Source organism: Corapipo altera, unplaced genomic scaffold (assembly GCF_003945725.1).
Source record: "Corapipo altera isolate COAL_440 unplaced genomic scaffold, ASM394572v1 316, whole genome shotgun sequence".
In the NCBI taxonomy this organism is placed as follows: Eukaryota; Metazoa; Chordata; class Aves; order Passeriformes; family Pipridae; genus Corapipo; species Corapipo altera.
The window spans coordinates 715,017-735,020 of NW_020884974.1; the positions used below are offsets into that span (position 1 = coordinate 715,017).

The window sequence follows — 20,004 nt, forward strand, 5'->3', positions numbered from 1 at the left end:
GCCAAAACACATTCAGCTGTCAGCTGCAATTTAGGTAAATGGCAGAATAAAAAAATACTACCTGCTGACATTAATGGGTTTGGCACTGATCTAATCAACTAATCTTATCTGGCTCACTGATCTCTGTTCTTACCTTCCGCTGGCTTAAACACACTTAATCTGTGCAGATTCATGCCAGTATTCCTGTTCTTTCTGGGATAAAAGTTACCATAAAGTTACCATATAGGTAAAGCTCCCATAAAATGGGGAGGGGGACTCTCTCTCCAGCTCTCTTTTTATAATAAAATTGGATGATTGCTACAGAAAAACAACAGGGTTTTGCATTATCATTATTACATTTTATAAGCAGTGCCCAGGATTCGCAGCCATGCCCTAAACCCATAATTAAGGAACCTAAATTTCCTCCACATCCCTGTGACTGGACCTTCCTGCTGGCTGCTCAAGGGCTTCAGAGCCTCAGGCTGAAAGGCAGCTCAGGAGATCACAGAATGGTTTGGGTTGGAAGGCACCTTAAAGCCCACCTCATCCCACCCCCTGCCATGGGCAGGGACACCTTCCACCAGCCCAGGTTGCTCCAAGCCCCGTCCAACCTGGCCTTGGACACTTCCAGGGATGGGGCAGCCACAGCTTCTCTGGGCAACCTGTGCCAGGGCCTCACCACCCTCAGACACAAGAATTTTTTCCCAATATCCAATCTAACCCTGCACTCTGACAGTGGGAAGTCATTGCCCTCTTACTCCAGGTCCCTGTTCAAAATCCTTCTCCAGCTCTCTTGAAGCCCCGCACTGGAAGGCTGATCAGCCTGGCTCTCAACACTCCTGTGAGCACAAGGGGCTCTACAGAGTACAGTGCTGGCAAAAACACACCCACAATGAGTTTTATTGAGTCAGGACTTCCACCACGAGCCACGTCCTCTCAGCAGAAGTGGGACCATCTCTCTGAAGCATCACAAAACAGTTGCTTCCAGCAGTAGATTCCCTGTTGGAAATCAATGGCTTGATCTGAGGCATTAAGCCCAGTACTTGCCCTCAACAAAAGCCAAGACTATTTATGACTTCAGGGAACTGAAATTACTCCAAAGAGAAGTTTACCTCAAAGCCCACATATTTTTCACATTTCTGAAACATTTTGTCATCCTGTTATCCTGGGTGACAAAATTCAGCCCAGGACACAAGCCAACAATTTGAGCAGATCAATGGGCCAGACAGCTGAAGCAAAGCCTTTCATGTCATGGGTCAGTCCTGGAAAAAGCTAAAGTGCTCTAGGATGGAAGGAAAAAATGATGGATTTGAATCCCTGAAATATTTCTGAAACAGTTGGAGCTAATGCACTGCACTTACCACACTGGTGGGATGCTGCCTTTCTGAGAGAGCTGTCACAGGGAAGAAGTGGGGGGACAGTCTGCTCTGCTATCCAGCCCTAAACCTCAGTTCTCATCTGGAGCCAAGATGTGGCACTTGGGGACATGGGTTAGTGGTGGGCTTGGCAGTGCTGGGGGAATGGTTGGACCTGATGATCTGGGAGGTCTTGATGCTGTGATTTTATATCGATGTTCTGACTCCGAACGTCAGGACCACAGAATTGCTCTGCAAGTTCACATCTCACCTCTGCCTCCCAAGGACTCCAATTGCAGCTCTTGCTGCCTCTCCTCCATAATTTGTCTTATTTGATGCTCCTCATCCTCTCAAAGCTGATTTTAAAAATGCCCTGCTTAGTCTGCCAAGAAAACACCATTTTTTTGGTGCTGTTAAGACCTTCCAACCAGAACCACCCCTGAAAAGGAAGGTACAGACAGCTGGTGACTGCTGTGCTGTCTGGGAACAGTGGGAAGGCAGTCACAGCCCGCCTTCTCTGCAGAACAACTGCCAACAACAACAATCCTTCTTCCCTTGGCTTTCTCTCTGCCTGGCTGTCCCCCAAAGAGCAGCTTTTCCTGCTTACCTTAACTTCTCTTTCAGAGAGGACAGGTAGCACCAACTGCACATCACTCAGGGGACTCATACACAACTTTATAAGTCAGCAATCCAGTCATGATCTCTGATTAGAAGGCATTTATGGGTGTTGCCGAGCTTCCACCAGTCACTTTTTCCTTATAATGCCCCAAACTGTGCCCTTTTCAACACAGCAGGCAAAGAACACAGATGGCCATCACATTAATGTCCTTCCTGGGAGTTCCTTTCAGCTGCAACACTGTGTCTGCCAGCCTGGACTTTGTTGCAGACAGAATACTCACAAGATCCACTCTCCGAAAACAAATGGGACTAAACATCCTCACCACAAGTACAAACAGCAGCAGCATCAGGCACTCGGGGACAGTGATGTCTCAGAGACACCTGGAGCTCTCTGCAAACACCAACAGCCATTCCAGGCACAGGAAGAGGACATGGAGGTTGTGACTTGGCCGAAAAGACCCCTGTATTTCAGGGCTAACTGAAATCCTCCCACTGTCCAGGAGAACCTGATCCCAGTATTGGCCAGAGTGGTGTCCTTGCTGTGCCCCAGGAACCTCAGTGCTCTGTGTTCTCCCAAAGTACCCCTGACACAACATGAAGTACAACAGGGATTTTACTGCTCTCATACCAGCTCTAACTGGCTCTTGCCTGCAAAAGATTTCTTCTCCCTGGAAGTGTCCAATCCAAGTTGGATGGGGCTTGGAGCAACCTGGGCTAGTGGAAGGTGTCCCTGCCCATGGCAGGGGTTTGGAACAAGATGAGCTTTAAGGTCCCTTCCAACACAAACCATTCTGTGACTCTGTTCTTTAAGGAGAATCTCTTGCCCTCACCCCTTTCCTCATGGATCTTCTGGAAGTGGTAACTTTAGATACTTCACCTACAGACGTCACAACACCTTCTCTGTTTCCCTGCTGTGACACAAACCATGGGTGGAAGCCACACATTTTGTCTCTGAAATATTGCCCCCAGGCCAAGAACAGCTCCCACATCCTCTGAAGCCAGCCGTAATCCAGAACTGCCTTTCCAGTCACTTGCTGCTGGTTATCCCTGACCAGATCCCAAAGAGGAAAGGGAACAGTGTCTGAACCCCCCACTGAAGTTAACACAGGACTTTTGGCCTGTGAACTCACAGTAGAGGTCTGTGTGTCTCTACAAGTGACTCCTCCCCAGCCAAAGCTCCAGACATACCTGCTTGGCGACTGGAGAAGGCAAAGACCATGATATCATCAAAGCTCCAGGTGTAATCCTGGTGGGGGGGGTAGAACATCAGCTTGGTGGAGGCCTCCTTCCTCAGGTCAATGAGGAATGTGGAATGAATCATGGGGACAGCAAAACAGCCCATCCTCTTCCATTCCCGAATCAGGGGATATTCCAAGGTCCTTTTGTAATAGCCCTGAAATCACAAAGAGGGAGTTGCTTGAGAGATTCCTGTTTCAGAGATGCTCTTTTGCAAAAGTTCTCAACCTGAGCTCTTCCCAGCAGAGGTGCATCAGGGCTCAACTCTCAGCTTTTTCAGCATCTCCCATTTGAAAATGGCCCAGTCAAGTGTTTAGAAACAGTCTCTATCCCAAAAGTTAAAGACTGACCTTCTCTTTCCTTTTTAGCTGTTCTTGGAGACCCAAAACTTTCCACTGCAAAATTCCCCTGCAATGGACCTTCAAACCTCCTGGCTCTCCAAAAACCTCTTTTTTGCTCACAGACTCTCCAGCCTGATCCTTGAAGTTGCTGAGCCTGAGCATCCATGACGTCCTCCACGTTTATCAGGCACAGATATGTCTCACAGAACAGGAGCTGCAAACTAATTCTGACCATGACCTTAAAAATGGCTTGTGTCACTGCAGTGTAAGAATCCCTGCTTCCCCCATTGCGGGGCAAGTAGGTTTAATATTCACTCCTGAGCCTGTCTGGGGGAGGAACTTCAGTCAGCTCATGGGTAATTCCCTGTACCCAGGAGTTCTGCCAGCCTTCCAGCACTGTAGGGTGCAACACCCACAGTCTGCACCTCATATGGCTAAAGCCATCAGATTTGGAAATAAATGCACTAAATTCCTCCAGAAAGAAAATCCTGAAACACCAATTTGACATCTGGATGGCTGAATCCAGAGCAGATTCCGGGCCTTACAGAAATGATGAGTCACTAAAAGAAGTTAAAGCTCCATTTATATTATATTTTCCATGAGCATCCAGGCAACAGCTGAGCAAATCATGGCAGAACCACTCTACTCTGAGCTGTGCAGAAGCATGTGTGGTGCATCTGCCTGTTTATGCATCTGTCACCCTCCCCTCTGCCCTTCAGACACCTTCTGACCACACTGTGAGGACCAGAAATCCCAAACACAGCAATCCCGACTGCCAGGGAAAGGAGCGTGCGGGTAGAGACCTGAGCAGCCAAAGGAAGGGTTAACACATCCAACCTTTACCAGACATCCAAGAATGCCCACAGGTGACAGACTGTGGAAACTAAACTTGCCTCCTCCAGTCACTGGCCCTGGAGTGTTGGGGCTGTTCACTGCTCATAAATCAGGGGAAGTCAAGAAAGACTCCAACTCATCCGCGCTGCTGCCGTGCTCTCTCTCCCAAGGTTTGCTCCGTGACAGCTCAGTGTCAGGCTGTCTGGAGCTGGGTTTGGCCTGCCGTGGCTCAGTGCTGGAGGGAGGCTGTTTTTCAGGGCATGCTCCAGCTGTTATTCCCTCCCCAATTCCCCTGGGAGAGCAAGGTTGAGCACACGAAGCCCTGGGACTGTGCGCAGAAACAAAAAGCAGCAACTGAGAGAAAATTAAAAATAAAAGAGCAACTTTGCTGTTCACTTGAGCAGCTTTTTTTTCCACCAAATTCTACAAGACGCACTTGCTGCAAGGTTTTTCCCTCTACTTTTCTCAGCTAATGCTGGAAACTCCCCACTGGGGAGGTAGGGCTGAGGCTGGTGCACACGGGCAGAGATCCACTGCAGCCTGTGGAGCAGTGCTGACTTACACCAGTGGAAAACACGGCTGACCCAGGACTTAGCCTTAAAAACCTTAAGGACACTCAATACCTTCACTAGGAAATTTATATCTTCCTTTTAAAACAAAAACTGAAACAAGGAAACACACCTCCCCACTTCCCTTTTCTTATCTCCATATTTACTTCCCAAGGATTTGGATAGTTCGGGACCTTTTTCTGCTATTTTTATTCAAATACTTAGTCTGAACTGTGGAACTGCCTGCTATAAGATAGTGTAGGCACCAAAAAATAGATTCAGACAGTGATTTTTGGAGAAGAAAAAAAATCTCTGAGAGATTTAAAGACAAGTATATTCCTCCAAAAAAAAAGAAGGGGATTGCCAGAGGATACAGAAGTAATTTGGGCAAGTATCACTCACTTTTTTTGCATCTGCAGGGAACTGTCACTATCAGATGGACCTTTCCTCTGACCCAGTACAGTTGTTTTCATCCTGCTTCTGATCCCTACTTGTGTCCCTGGTAACACTGGGAAGTAATAATGATGTTTTGTGCCAGATAAATAAAGGAAATGGGAAAATTGAGTTTGCTCTTTATTTCACTCCAGCAATAATAACAATTAGAGTCAGATTAGGTCTCTGGAATAAAGCAAGAGGGTAGGGAAGGGCAGGAATGTGGAACTTGCCCCAGGGAAGCTCAGGGATGCATATGCAGCTCAGGATTAAACACATTTGTCTATGCAGTAGCTTTATGAATAAGGAAGCAAGACTCAGGCATGGAATTAAGAAGGAAATCCTTAAGCTTTCCAGGGCAAACAGGGAAAAATTTTCAAGAGAATACACACTCTTTTGCTATTCCAAAGACACACAGCTTAGGATCCTGACTCCTCAAAGGATGACAATACACAGGTCAGCAACAGACTGGAGAACAGGTCAAAAAGCTGATCTCATTACTGAGGCTTACCTGGGAGAAAAGGCATTAACTACGGTCCCCATTTCAGGCTGAATGTTTTGTAAAGCCCATCCAGAACTTTATCAAGAATATTTCAAAGGAAAAAAAAGGCAAAGAAACACTGTGACAACAGATCTGCCTTCTATACATTTGATTCTCTTAGCAAAACCCCTTTATGGACAAGGTGACTGTGCTGGGTTTGGTTGTATGCAGTTGATTTTCTTTAAAGCTGCCTGGATAGTGCTGATTTTGTATCATTTGTTTGGGGTTTTTTTTCTCTTTACTTATTAAATTATCTTTATCTCCACCCATGAGGGTTGCTTTTGGGTTCGTTTGGGGTTTTTTCCTGCTTTTGCCTTTCCAATTTGCTCCTTCATCCCACTGGGCAGGATCCAGCAAGTGACTGGGTGGGGACTTACCCACTAGCCAGGTACACACCACAGTGATGTAGGTCAGCTTGTAAAGTGACAGCTCAACCTCGTGCTGGCTTTAAAATAATGCTGTTTCTACCATACAATATTTTTGTGTCTGATACTTTCTGTGGTTTGAAAAGGCAACATGAAACTGATTTTTTAGGCTCAGCACCAGTACCAGTTTTACAGCACACACACTCCCAACAAGGTAAAGGGTGTTTTTAAACTATATCTGTTTATAAGTGAGAAAAACAACTTATACACAAGAGAGCTGTGGAAAGAAAAGCAAACTCCTCTCGGATTAGCATCACTATACAGGAAAACTAGCCCAAAATTATGCACCAAGAGTTTTTAAGGCCATTACAGAAACACAAGGAATCACCTTAAAAAAATTCTGGACTGCATATCAGTATTTTTTGTGTAGTAAGTGGGATTGTATCACATGTTAATACCATCCTTGCACACCTCAGAGCTGCAGTAGCTTCTGATCAGGAGGACACTACAGAAGCAGATGGGAAAGTCCACAGAACAGAAAAAAAAAATGCCCATTGCTCCACAGATACAGGGCAGGAAGCCTTTGAGAACACAGTTCACACAGTCACCTAACACCCTTCATGAGGTCACTTGCCTGGGGGGTGATGCCACACCAGAAGTTGGAGTAGAGGGAGCGAGATTCAAGCATCGGTGCCACCAGTGTCTTGTTTTCTGCTATCAACAGGTTCAGGGTTTGTGGGTTGGTCAGTAAATTGTCTGCATCAACAAACTAGAGGAGGAAGAGAAGAAGACATTCATTAACAGATGAAATGATATGCTTCCCCTGACACTTCCTTGGGAAGGAGGCAGCCAGAGGCACGTGATCAGCAACAGTGTGGCCCAGGGCAGTGACTGTCCCCCTGTGCTGGGCACTGGTGTGGCACCTCAAATCCTGAGATCAGTTTTGGGCCCCTCATGACAAGAAAGACTTTGAGGGGTTGGAGCATGTGCAGGGAAGGGAATGGAGCTGGGAAGGGGCTGGAGCAGCAGGAGCAGCTGAGGGAGCTGGGGGGGTTCAGCCTGGAGAAAAGGAGGCTCAGGGGGGACCTTCTGGCTCTGCAACCCCCTGACAGGAGGCGGGAGCTGGGGGGGGTCGGGTTCTGCTCCCAGGGAACAAGGGACAGGAGGAGAGGGAACGGCCTCAAGTTGCACCAGGGGAGGTTTAGGTTTGATACTGGGGAAAATTTCTTCCCAGAAAGGGTTGTCCAGCATTGGCACAGGCTGCCCAGGGGAACGGCGGAGTCACCATCCCTGGAGGAATTTAAAAGCCATGTGGACGTGGCCTTGGCAGTGCTGGTTTAATGGTTGGATTCAATGATCTTAGAGATCTTTTCCAACCTATACGATTCTATGAGTCAATAGTTGGCAAAAAAACCCCCCAGTGAGCTGGTGGGTTTGGCTTCATAGGGCACACTGCTGGTACCAGCCAGCCCAGGGGCAGCTGCCCCTAGGACACGCAGTGGAGATGGGAGAAGATGTGGAGCTTCCCTGACTCCACACAACGTTACATCAGCACAGGGACAAGGGAGCTGAAAGGGAAAACAGCATAGCTGAAAATTCAGGACAAGTTTATTCTGTGAAAAGGATCAAGAACGACTCAAACTGGCCTCACACCCTCGCCTTGCTCAGGGGCTGTGGGAACATCCCCATTAACTGCTAATGCAGTGACCAAGGGCAGCATCTTCCCACAGCTGCTCTGCAAAACTATTCCCTTACATTTCATCAGGTGGGTTTCAATCTGGGGGACCCTTGCAGGTACCTCCCACCACCAGGACTATGCTCAATCCTGATGCCCGTGGAGAAAGCCCTGAGCTTACCTCAGGACTCACCTCCCCAGCTGCAAAGTCTCTGGCTCATCAGATCAAGAAATGACCCATAGCATCTCCATATGTCTTTAGATGCAGAGAAAACTTTTTGACAGTCCCCAGTATCCAAGTGACCACCTGAAAAGCTTTTGCCTGAAGGCAGTTAATAAGTCAAAGCCTGTATTTACCAGGATGTAGTCTGACCACTTCTCCCGTGCAGCACGAAGGGCAGCCTGGCGCAGCTTCATCACGTGAGTGAATCGGGAGCTTGGCCAATGTTTTGGACCAATTTCTTCTGGGTAAGATCTAGAAAAGGAAAAAAATTGACTGTAAAACATGTCTGGGCCTTATTACACCAGTCAAAAAAAAAAAAAAAGAGAGAGAGAGAGAGTTCCCTTGATGCCTTCATGCCGAAAGGAAAACAGCGTTAAGAGTCACCTCAGGCAACCCAGGAGAGGTTTTGAGGGAGAATGATTCCAAGTTCTGTGCTGGCATGAGCACAGAGGGCACCAGGGAACAAGCAGTGCCACAGTGTTTCCTGACAACCCAGCAAAGCAGCACCATCCAACCCAGGAACTCCTTCGGCAGAGGGTACCCCCCAAAATGAACTGCAGTTGATTTACCCTGTCTGACCCTCTGGTAGAAACTCATCTTCCCTCTGGGCTGCAAATCCAGCTCCCTTCAGCCCTGCAGAGCCAGATGAAGGCAATCCGGATTCCATCGGGGTCTGGGCATTATTAGGAACTGTTAACACATCCCAGGAACAGCTCTTAAGTCTCCAAACACCCAACACCCAGCCCCAGGAGCCCCATCGCGTCACCACAGTTGTGTGCGTGGCTCTGTTCCCAGGGTCAGGTCCAAAAACAAAGGCTTTGTAACAAAGATGTAAGGAAACTTGGGAATAGATCCCTACGTGGAATAAAAACGCAGGACTTTGAAACAGCGCCTGTATAAGCCAGGGAAGGAGCTAAGAATTTCAAAGGCTTTTGGCAGAAATTAAAAAAGCCAAGTTTCACAGGAAGAAAACTCAATTCCAATGAAAGGATTAAAAATGTCAATAAACCCAGCATTCCCTGTGGATTTGTACCACAAATACCCAACCACTGTACCGAGGACCTTGAAAATAAAAGCAAGCCTAAAGGAAGGGGAAACTGATGTAATTTTCCTTGATGGAAGAAATAGAAAACAGAACAAAACCAGGAACAGCTGATCTTAAAAATAAATAAAAATTAAAGCAATAAAACCCCAACACATCATATTTCAAAGCAATGCTCCTGCAAATCATGCAAAGGTATAATATAATGAATTAAATCTAGTTCTCTGGCTCAGCACTTATTGAATAGTTGATGTTTCAGAGCTTTCATACATATTACAGGAACAGGCTACGATTTCTCTGCTTCCTTGCAAATAAAGCATGATAGCTTTAATTCCCTGTAGCTCTTGATGTGGTTTGTTTACCACGCAAAGAGAGCAGCTGCAGATGCTAAATAACTGAATGGAAAATGCTTTCTTCGAAGACTTGCATGAGCTGCTTTACTGAAGTCAGAGACCTCTTCACAGAGACCTCTCACATTACCTTTTTTTCATAAGAACACAATTTTAATGGGACAGACCCCACAAAATAAATAATCCACATTTTAATGCTTGGACATCTAGTACAACTCCTGCTTTGGAAACAGCAAACCAGGTGAGCCCCTTGCTGTGGTACTCACTGGGGTTCCTCCATTGGTCTCCACTCCACATCGTGGTAGAGGTGCTGCACATTCTTCAGCCACTCCCTGAGGATTGCTGTGGTGTTGTCAACGTTGTGGTCAGTGGCTGCCCTGGGAAAGCAGGGGCAAAGGAAGCACGTTAACACAAGATTTAAGTCCTTTGCCTAAATCCCTGTTTTATCACTGGAAAAAACAAGACAGGTTGTTGTGGTTCAAGCCCAGCTGACAACTAAGCTGCTCTCTCAGTCCCCCTTGCCCTGTGAGATGGGGAGGAGAATCAGGGAAGGCAAAAAACCCGTGGGATGAGGTAAGAACAGGTTAATAACTGAAACATGCTGATAGAGGAGGGAATGTTTTTTCCTTGGGGTTGAGCAGCAGAGCTGCACAGACTGGAACAGGAGGCACAGATCCACAATTCTGACAGCAACCACGTGGAAATGTTCCCAAGGGAGCCACAGGCTCCTCTCTGCCTGGGATCCTCAAGGCTTCAGGTCCCAGGGTGAGCAGGCCAAGTCACATCCCAGCTGCTCCTCCCCAGCACGCCTTTCCCTGGGACCAGGGCTTTGCACACCCAACCCCTGGTTGCTCACACGGCAATGGCAGATTCCACAACAAATTCCCATCAGTGAAAGGGCTGCTCATTTTTCCTGGGCAGAAGGCAGGACAGCACAGCCCCACAGCAGAGCACAGCTCAGTAGGCTCCACTGGGAATTTGTAATCCCTTCATATTCCTCTGGGAGTATAAATACTCCTAAGAGATCCCACGGAGACAGTAAAGATAGGGTGGAACACATCCCTCAGGGGAGGGTGCTGGAAGCCCCCTCAAGTGCTATAGATTTCCTGTTGCATCCTCCAGCTCCAAAGACACAAAGGCACTTCCCAGAGCATCTTCCACCTCGCTTCAATCCAGAGCTACCTACAGTCAGGGGAGGGCACACAGAAGGGACAAAGGGAGTTCATCCTAAACCCCAGAGCTATTCCAAAGCTTTATCAGGAAAATACCTCCACTCCAAGTCAGTGTATTATCCTATAGATGAAAACCAGGGCATGAACCCTTTTTAGTTCAAACCACTGGAAGATATAATTCCCATGAGGGTTAGCCTGCTTTAAATTAAAAAAGAATCAAGAATTCAGATTTTCAGTTTATTTATAATCAGAACACCATAATCACTTAAGGTCAGGAAGACTATTTGTTGAATATTTATTTATTCCTGTCTATTGAAACAATAAATAATGAGAGTTCAGTAAATGAAGAGAGGCTGGTTCCCGTGTCATTAACTGCTCTCCTGTGACAGAGCAAAGCCGGGCTTAGTCATTGCTTTTGATCAAGACCCTGGGTCAGACTGCACTGTAGATCTAGTCTGCAATGATGTTAAACTGGACTAAACTAGTCGTAGTGCTGACTTGGTATAAGTCCAACTTGTTCCATATATTTTCAGGATGAAGTTCATCCCCTTTAGCCCGTTTTCACATACTTCCTTGGCCTCCCACACCCACCACGGTGTTCTGCTCTCCTCCCACGCTCCAGCTCCACAGTCAGCAAACAACAGCTCCAGAATTCCTAAAATACCAGAGAATTGTGAAAATGGCTTTATGTTCATGGTCATCACTGGAGCTGCAGTGGCACCAAGAAGGTCTTGCTATACAGTAGGACCACACTGCAATTAGGCCGCACACAAACAAAGCAAAGATGATGGTGGCCACCCTGATGAACATCATAGCTCATCCCACAACATACTCTTTGTCAGGTCCAGACTAACCTTAAGGATCCTGCCAAACCTTAAAGTAAGCACACAGCTCCCATAGAGTCAGGTCCACGTGCCTCTTCCCCCTCAGCAAACCTAATCCCAGTCCTTCTAAGATCACTGGGGACACATGAAGGGATTTGCTACAGTCTGGGGAGGGAAAGGGGAAGCTTCAGCTGCCTACATGTCAAATTAATCTCAGTTTTATGTTGGCTGCTCCCATCTCAGCCAGGAGATCCCTCTCCATTCAACTTTGTGCACACACAAGCCCAAAATGTATTAGATAGGGAGCTGTTTGCAGGGATGTGCACAGGAAATCCAAATCCAGAGTTCACAAACGAAACACAAACTTCCTTGACAATGTAAAAACGTTGAGCCATTCAACCTCAGTGAAAATTATTAACGTGATGGAAGGCAGTTCCTCAGTCGCTCAGAGTTGCTTCATGAAGCCCAAAACTCTGACTGGCAGAAGAAGCTTTAAAGTGGTTGGCAAAGTTACAACAAGACCTTTTTTGCTTCCCGAGGCACAACAAGGGGACTGAAGGTTGCTCTTCCCATCACACCTGGAGTTCTCCACCCTGCTCCTGGTAAGACAACAGGCCCTTGACAAAATTCCCCCTGGAAGACCCAACAGCTAACGTCCTCCAGCCAGAAGTGAAACATGTGAATGGGAGGCTAAAGCAACCTCCAGATCTACCCACAAGGAATCTGCTAGAAGAAAAATGGCATTTTCCAACCCAAACTGTTCCATGAGTCCATGATTTTACTGCCCAGGCTGCAATGGTGATACATAGAAGGTAAATTCACATCCCAGCAGACCTTTCGAAGACATTGGTGAGACAAGGCTCTGGCACAAAGGACAGACTGCTTTCTCCAGAAATATCCACCCAGCAGCATTTCTAAGCCCAAAAGTTCTCAAAGGCAATAATGTTTGTTCTGCCCTGGATGAAACAAGCCCTATGACTAGCAATTTGGCAGACCTTTGTTTTTCCCAGTTTTAAGCCTCAAAAACCAACCCAACCAAAAAAAAAAACAAAAATCAAACCCAAAAAAATAACCCGAGCCATTCCCAAAGCAATTACCACTATTAGTTCCAGAATAATTAATTTAAGGTCAAACAGAATCAGCACTGACTCTTATTGTAGTATCTGAACCAGCCCACCTTTCCTCTCAGAAAAAAACCAGCACCTTTGGTGTTTTCAATAGCACTGTACGGAAAAAAAGGCACATACTTATTTTCCTCTTTTTTTGTTTAATGACAACCCCTGCACAAGAAAAACAGGCATATAAAAATGCAAGCAGGACTTCTCACTGGTAGCCAGAGCTCCTCAAACCATGAGAGGGACATCAGGACACTCCACATTATAAACACTTCTATAACAGACACTTTGTGGGACCTCAACGTGTCTCCTCTGTACGTCCTGCGAGTCAGTTTGATGGTGAGAGTACATTAACAAGAGATGCTATTGCCTCTCCTCTCTTGCCTGTCCTGGAAAACTGCTTTTACTACATCCTCTGATCCTTACTGGTCCATGATCTGCACTTGACAGGGAGAGGAGAGTGGATCCCTGCAACCCAGCTCGGCTCAGCTCACTCAGACACAGCTCAGATGCCGGCATGGCCCTTAGGCTAAGGCAGTGCCTAGATTTTTTGGTGCATTTTTTGGAAGTAGGTTGGTGAGCACAGCATTATTATTTGAGTGAGAGCCTATCAGCACTACTGTTGACCTGGCATCAGGTTCAAATCACGGTTTTTGAGTGCAGACAAGAAGCAGCAGGAGCTTCGAGAAGATGTGTCTAGTGCAAGGGCACAGGAAGAGGAGAGGTGAGGTGGTTGGAGGAGCACAAGTCTTTCCCACCATTCCCAAACATTTCACCATCTTCACGGCTCTCTGCTGGACTCGTTCATGTTTGTTAACATCGTTCTTCACCAAGGGGGCTCAGAACCAGACGTGGTGTTTCAGATGTGATCAAACATACCCTGAATCACTGCCAAAGGTTCTTTCCTTCCTAGGTGCAGGACGTGCTGAAGTTCAAGAGTTTCCCTGCAGGCACCTCTCAAAGCCAACACTCTGCCTGCAACCAGTGACTGGGGGAGAAGACTGAAACAGCTGGTTTCTCTCGAAAGGGACAGATTACATCCATGACGGTTGCACTAAAAAGGAGGCAACTTCATTTTCAAGAGCCGTCTAACAACATCCAGAATTTAATTAGAGAAAAAAGGTCCCCTGTAAGATTTACAATCTAAAGCCTGTGCAATACAACCTGGAAAAAATGGAGTGACAAGGAAAAAAAAAATCAAATTCCTGCCAAGCTTTTCTGAAAACAAAGTTTAATAAATAAACCAGAACACATCTCCAGATGGACACTCCTGTTCCTATAACATGGCAGCTTTTTCCACTTGGATTTAAATCCATTTACCATAAACACAAGTTAAATTTTTGAAAAGTTTGAGGGGGAATGTTCATATAGGGGCTTTTGTCAGCATAACTATCACCACTGCAGTATTTACTTTGGCTTTAACCAGTAGTCATATCATGGACACAAGCCCTCATTGTCCACACTCAGCAAAAGCACCCCCTCCCAAAAAACTCAGGGATCATGAATAGGGGAAAACTAAAACACGACATTAAGCACCTACTGTTTTAACTAAGTAATGTGAGTAGCAGTTTACGAGGAAAACAGCTCCTTTTACAAACTGCTCCTAATTTTAGCTTGATAATGTCTCCTCAACCTATGTTTGCAAGGAGGAGCTAATTTAAACTTTGATGGTTGTTCTCTTTTCCTCTCCAAAAAAGGAACTAAAAAATACAAATAAAAGTAACAATCTCCCTTTCTCACTTCTTCACGCTCCAGCCTGCTCTCCCAAGCTATTTGCAGTTTATTTACCTCAGGCACTGGGTCAGAGAAGAAAATTTTTACCTTCACCTCTGTTTAGGAAAAATACTAGAGGACAAAACCCACCCTGTGTGCTGCCGGTTTGTCAGAATATGGGTCATTCTGTGACACAAATTGTGGGAAACTCCACAGCCAGAGGGCCCTGCAGTAATTTTCCTACCGAATTCAACATTTACCACCTCTTCTCTTGAGCAAACGGGGTGGGAGGGACAGCTTCAAACAGGGATCAGTACTCCACCTTCAAGACCTGTGCGCTGCAAGGTTAGGACTGGAGGCAGCCAGCTTTCAAAAACAAAAGCTCTGAGGAGGATCCTTTCCCTTTCTGACAGTAGGAGGATCCTTTCCCTTTCTGACAGTGTTTTGAAGACTGCTGGGCTTGAGGAAGGTGTTGAGGAACTTAGACACCCAGGTTCAAGAGGGCCCTTCCCATCACCCTGCTGAGAACACACGAAGGATGACGATGCTCAGTATGCTGCTGGTGGTTGATGTTGCATTGAAAATGGCTCACATGAAGAGGCTGCCTGTGGCTTTCCAGGGCTCCTGCTGCTTCCACACACTGCAGAACTGAGTTGAGCATGTAACCAAATCCCAGGAAACCCCAGGGATATTCATTTTAGCCGTCTCCTTTGGTTCCTCTGCCTGCAGCCAGGGATCCAATTCACCCACGAGGGTTGCTATAGGATGTAGTCCAATATTGAGTTCCATTGAAGCAAGAGCCATAGGTTGGCCACATGCCCTAAACCCACAGGGTCTCATCCAAAGCAAAGCCCAAAGTCAATGGAAAGCCTATTAGTAGATCACTCCTAACAACTGTAACACAGAAACTGGTGACAAAAGCACCAGTAGGTCCCCTTGGCCATTTTCCACACAGCTGAGCAACAATAAAGTATTCAGAGAGAGGCTCAAAACGAAGTGATGGAGGAAGCACATTTCTGTGTGCTGTGTTCCAGAACTTGTGCTAACAGAGGTGCCCAAATATTCAAGAAAAAAGTTCAGCCCTCAGAGCAGGACTCGATATCTTCCTGACCACTTTCAGCCTTGAGCCAGCAGCAATCAGGCACTGAATGGGGGGTTCCCTGATGCTCAGGGAAAACACCAAGGATTTCAAACCCCCCAGCATTAGAAAATCCACACCACTTCATGCAGCCCTGACCATAACTAACAAGTTACTCCAAAGGTCGCATGGTTTTTACCACAGCACTAATGACATATGATGAACAGAGCACAGGATGTGAATTTTAACCTCAGAATTGTTCAGATCCTGCAGCAATAGCCTTCAGCTTCCAGTTCCTTCAGGCAGCCCTGAGAGCTCCATGGCCTGAGGAGAGCTGAGGTGTGTCACCCAGGCTGCCCTGACCGATGACTGTGCTCATTCTGGGTGTGAGCTCAGCCCTGCCAAAAACAACTGAAAAAGTAGAGTCCAGTAATGGAATCCTAATATGAGTCAAACACAAATTTGGATTTAGATTTCCCAAAACAAGAGGTAAATAAAGTAACAGGGAGTAATTTCTCCCTGCCTTTTTTGTCTGAATGTTGCCAGGTTTAGAAAACCAATTCAAAATATAAAACTCACTGAAGGGACAGTTTCCACTGTAAACCAGAGACTAACTACCTCGACTAGAAAACAGTGCAGCTAGAAGAAGGGATGGATCCTAAAGGGGAGGGAAAAAACTCAAAACAAGACAGAGGCAAAACACTTCTGAAGCCCAGCGAGAGGGATTTCATTTCAGCTGTGAAAACGTCTGTCTTTACCACAGAGGAGCAAGTGATGGAAGTGTCCAAGGCCAGGCTGGACAGGACTTGGAGCAACCTGGGCTAGTGGACAGTGTCCCTGCCCATGGCAAGGGGTTGGAACAGGTTGATCTTTAAGGTCCCTTCCAACCCAAACCATTTGAGGATTCTATTATATGACTCTAAATGGAGTTGTTGCTACCAACTACTTCATATTCTCTTGCTCAGGATCTTTCCAAAAAAGGAGCAAACCAAGCAGAGTTCCCTGTATCTTTCCAAGCATTCCCCACCAACAGGCAGATATGGCTCTTGCTCATCCAGCACCGAGGAGACCCAGCCAATAAACAATTTTCTTTTCCTGCTCTGCCAGCCCTATCTTGCATCTATTAATCCATGACTTGATACCTCAAATCTCCCAAGTATCAACAGCATCAGGGATACCACGTCATGAGACACCACTGAGCCAGCTCCCAACAACGTAGTCCAGAGACTCTGGATAGATCTAAACCCTCTAAATCACACAATGTCACAATATCACAATTTTGCTTGCACACTTCATTAATAGAGCCTGAACATTCAGCCCAAGTTCAAAGAACTGTTTAAGCATTTAAACAAGTTGCCAAAATCCTAACATATGTATAAGACTTTTTGGCTTCGAAGGGACTTGGCATTTTTTTCTAGGGTTTCCTTAATTAAAAACAGACTTTTGGAAGTACCTTCTTTTGGTTTTTAATTATTTGAACTGGGTCCCCAAGACATCTGAGCCCAGACCAGTGGCAGGGAGCTGCGTGGGAGCATGGAACCAGTAACACGAGCAGAGATATTCTCTGGGCTGGGCAGCTGTACAAGAACAGGATCTCACAGCACAGAAATGCAACACATAGGGCTCCCCTCTAACTCCTTCTCCCTGCCCTTCAGCAGCTGTGGATAATGGATTTTGCTGGCAGCAGCACTGATTCTAAAACTTCCAATGATGTTCCACGTCCAAGAGAGAGAGAATGATTCACAGATGTGTGTATATACTTTTGCACACGTCAGGATCTTTGCTCTTTCCCTGCACCACAAGAAATCCCTCACTTTCTCGTCCCTCACTCCCCCAGACAGAATCATGGAATCCTACAATGGTTTGAGTTGGAAGGGACCTTAAAGCTCACCTCGTTCCAACCCCCTGCCACAGGCAGGGACACCTTCCTCTATCCCAGGTTGCTCCAAGCCCCGTCCAACCTGGCCTTGGACACTTCCAGGGATCCAGGGGCAGCCACAGCTTCTCTGGGCAACCTGCGGCAGTGTTTTAACACCCTCCTTGTAAAAAACTTCTTCCTTGTATCTAATCTAAATTGACCCTCATGGTTCCCTCCTGCTAACAGTCAAAAACCTGTGTAACAGCTTCTCTGGCATTTGTGCAAGGGGAAGTCTCTTGCAATGTAAAAGAGGTGCCTGCTGCTTCAATCCCAAGTTCTTTTTGCCTTGTTTTAATTTACCCCATGGTCACCCTGCTGTAAAGCTTCAAAAAAAACAAAAAAGAAATCTGCATCTTGTGAGTATTTCCACACAGACTTGGGTTCAAGGGAACAAGTCCCCTAAGGAAAGCTCAGGAAATCCCATATGTGCAGGATCAGGGGTGTGACGAGCCTCTGAAATCCATTTGTTCAAACAAGGAATTAACTGTAACAGTTCTGTGATTTCTGAAGGGCTAGCTTCTTCCCACCAGTGCTAAATCAGACACCATCTGATGCAGCTGTTCCAGATTAATGGAAGTGTGTAAGCCATTGGGAAGGAACACTGATATTTAGAAATATTCTTGGCTGTGGTAACAAAAAATGGATAAGTTTTAAAGGTCAGAATCTGCTTACATTTAGGTGCTCACGACCACTGATTTTTGAATGGGTACATTGAATATGGGCCCACACCACCTTAGCAGAGGTCCCCCAAAATAGAAATATCTGAAAAGCTCTCAGTCTCTGTACCAAACCTGCAGCAAGAAGAGTGCAAGCCTTCACAGCCTGCCTCGCCTGGGAAGAAGACTCAGATGATTGATCCACCAGACACCCAGTAGGAAGGGCAAGACAGAACCCAGTCCTTCCACTCATTAGCTTTCTTTTTTTATTTATGATTTATTTTTTTTCCCCAAAAAATGTTAGAACCATGCCTTACAAGTACCAATAAGCACCCAGTGCTTGCCTCCCTGCCCCACACCACCCAACAAGAGCTTTCACCAGTTCTACACAGAATCATAAAATGACAGAACCACTGAAAGGTTTAGGTTGGAAGAGACCTTAAACTCATCTCATCCCACCCCCTGCCATGGGCAGGGACACCTTCCACTAGCCCAGGTTGCTCTAAGCCCCGTCCAACCTGGCCTTGGACACTTGCAGGGATGGGGCAGCCACAGCTTCTCTGGGCAACCTGTGCCAGGGCCTCCCCACCCTCACAGGGAAGGATTTCATCTGTACATCCAATCTAACCTGCCCTCTGTCAGTTTGAAGCCATTCCCCCTTTTCTATGCATACATAATATTGAGATTTTCAGAATGTAAAAGTAAATTTTGCAACATACCAGGAAAGTAAAACAAATACCTCTCTATACCTTTCTTTACCTCCCTACCTTCCCCTGAACCTCACTTCCTTTCCTGTCTTTTGCTGATGAACTGTAGTTCTGCTACAGGGTTGACAGACTTCTTTTCCTCTGAAGCAGGCAAAAAATAAAGGAATGCTTATTTTAGATTACAGCAACCTGGAGAGAACAGGATTAGCTGAACATAACCAAGTTATGTGGTTGAGACTGGTATGCTCCATTCTTCCAAAGTGTTTAAGAATGTACTCTCGCAGGCAAGACATTTCTAGGAACTTGACTTAAAATATGAAATATGACTTCCTTTTCATTATGAACTGATTTGCATTCTAAACACATCTTACAGGACTTAATCAAAGTCATTTCAACACACATAGAAACACTTCTTGTTGGAATCCAAACACTGTATAATTAAATCGCTACAAATAAAAGTGATTTGTCATCTCTTGTCCAGTGCTGGCTGACAGAAAGAACATAAAAAATTAGAGAATGAAACCAGAATATTTTAATTAATGTCATTAATGTGGAAGAGTTCAAGCAAGAGTAAGAAACACACCAAGTTAATTCTGGAGCAAAGGAGAACGCTTTTTTACCCATTGAGAATCTGCTCTGTGATCTGGAAAGCAGCAGGAAGTTTTTTGTGACCCCAGAGTGAGTTTTACACAATAATTGACCCTTTCATGTGAAAACTTTGCTGATATGCAACAATAAAGCCATTCTTCCCAAAGGTTTTCAGCCAGTTTTTCTTTGAGGCCATCAGAAATCTAAAATAATTTGCATCTCAAACCAGAATACGCCAGAAGAACAACGCAATGAGTGTGGCAGTACCAGTGTTTTCTGAGGTGAAACTCAAATTTAGCATTTGGAGGAGAGTTCTGCTTCAAAATAGGACAGAATTGCAAAAGAAATGTAAGGACAAGCCATAAACTACTCTTCCTACAAGCAAAGTGGCAAAGGATGCTTGGCTAGCCAGAAAGATTTTGCCTCTGGATAGAGAAAAATGGATCTGTTTAGAGGGCAGGACACGTTCAAAGTTAAATAGTCACTGAAAATCAAGAGTATTTCATATTTTCACATCAGACTCCCTGGAACTTACAATCTTTATACGCAGCCTGATGCAAAGATGACCAAAACATGCAGATTTCTTTCACCTGCAGAGACCTTCAGATCACAGCTCAGCCTCCTGGTGGGTTGAGGAAAGCTCTTCATTCTGTTCAACAGTTCACAGCTTTTTTTAGAAGGCTTTCAACAAGCC

General features: G+C 45.9%; 1 protein-coding gene across 1 annotated transcript in view; it reads right to left on the reverse strand.

Annotated features, from left to right (window-relative positions):
- COLGALT2 (collagen beta(1-O)galactosyltransferase 2) overlaps positions 1-20,004 on the reverse strand; it is a 47,521-nt gene that overhangs the window by 8,567 nt on the left and 18,950 nt on the right. The window contains exons 2-5 of the mRNA XM_027665320.1: positions 9,806-9,916; positions 8,282-8,399; positions 6,884-7,018; positions 3,141-3,345 (exon numbers count right to left, since the gene is read on the reverse strand). Of these exons, the coding sequence (XP_027521121.1) occupies positions 3,141-3,345; positions 6,884-7,018; positions 8,282-8,399; positions 9,806-9,916 (569 nt within the window). The remainder of the gene's footprint in view (positions 1-3,140; positions 3,346-6,883; positions 7,019-8,281; positions 8,400-9,805; positions 9,917-20,004) is intronic.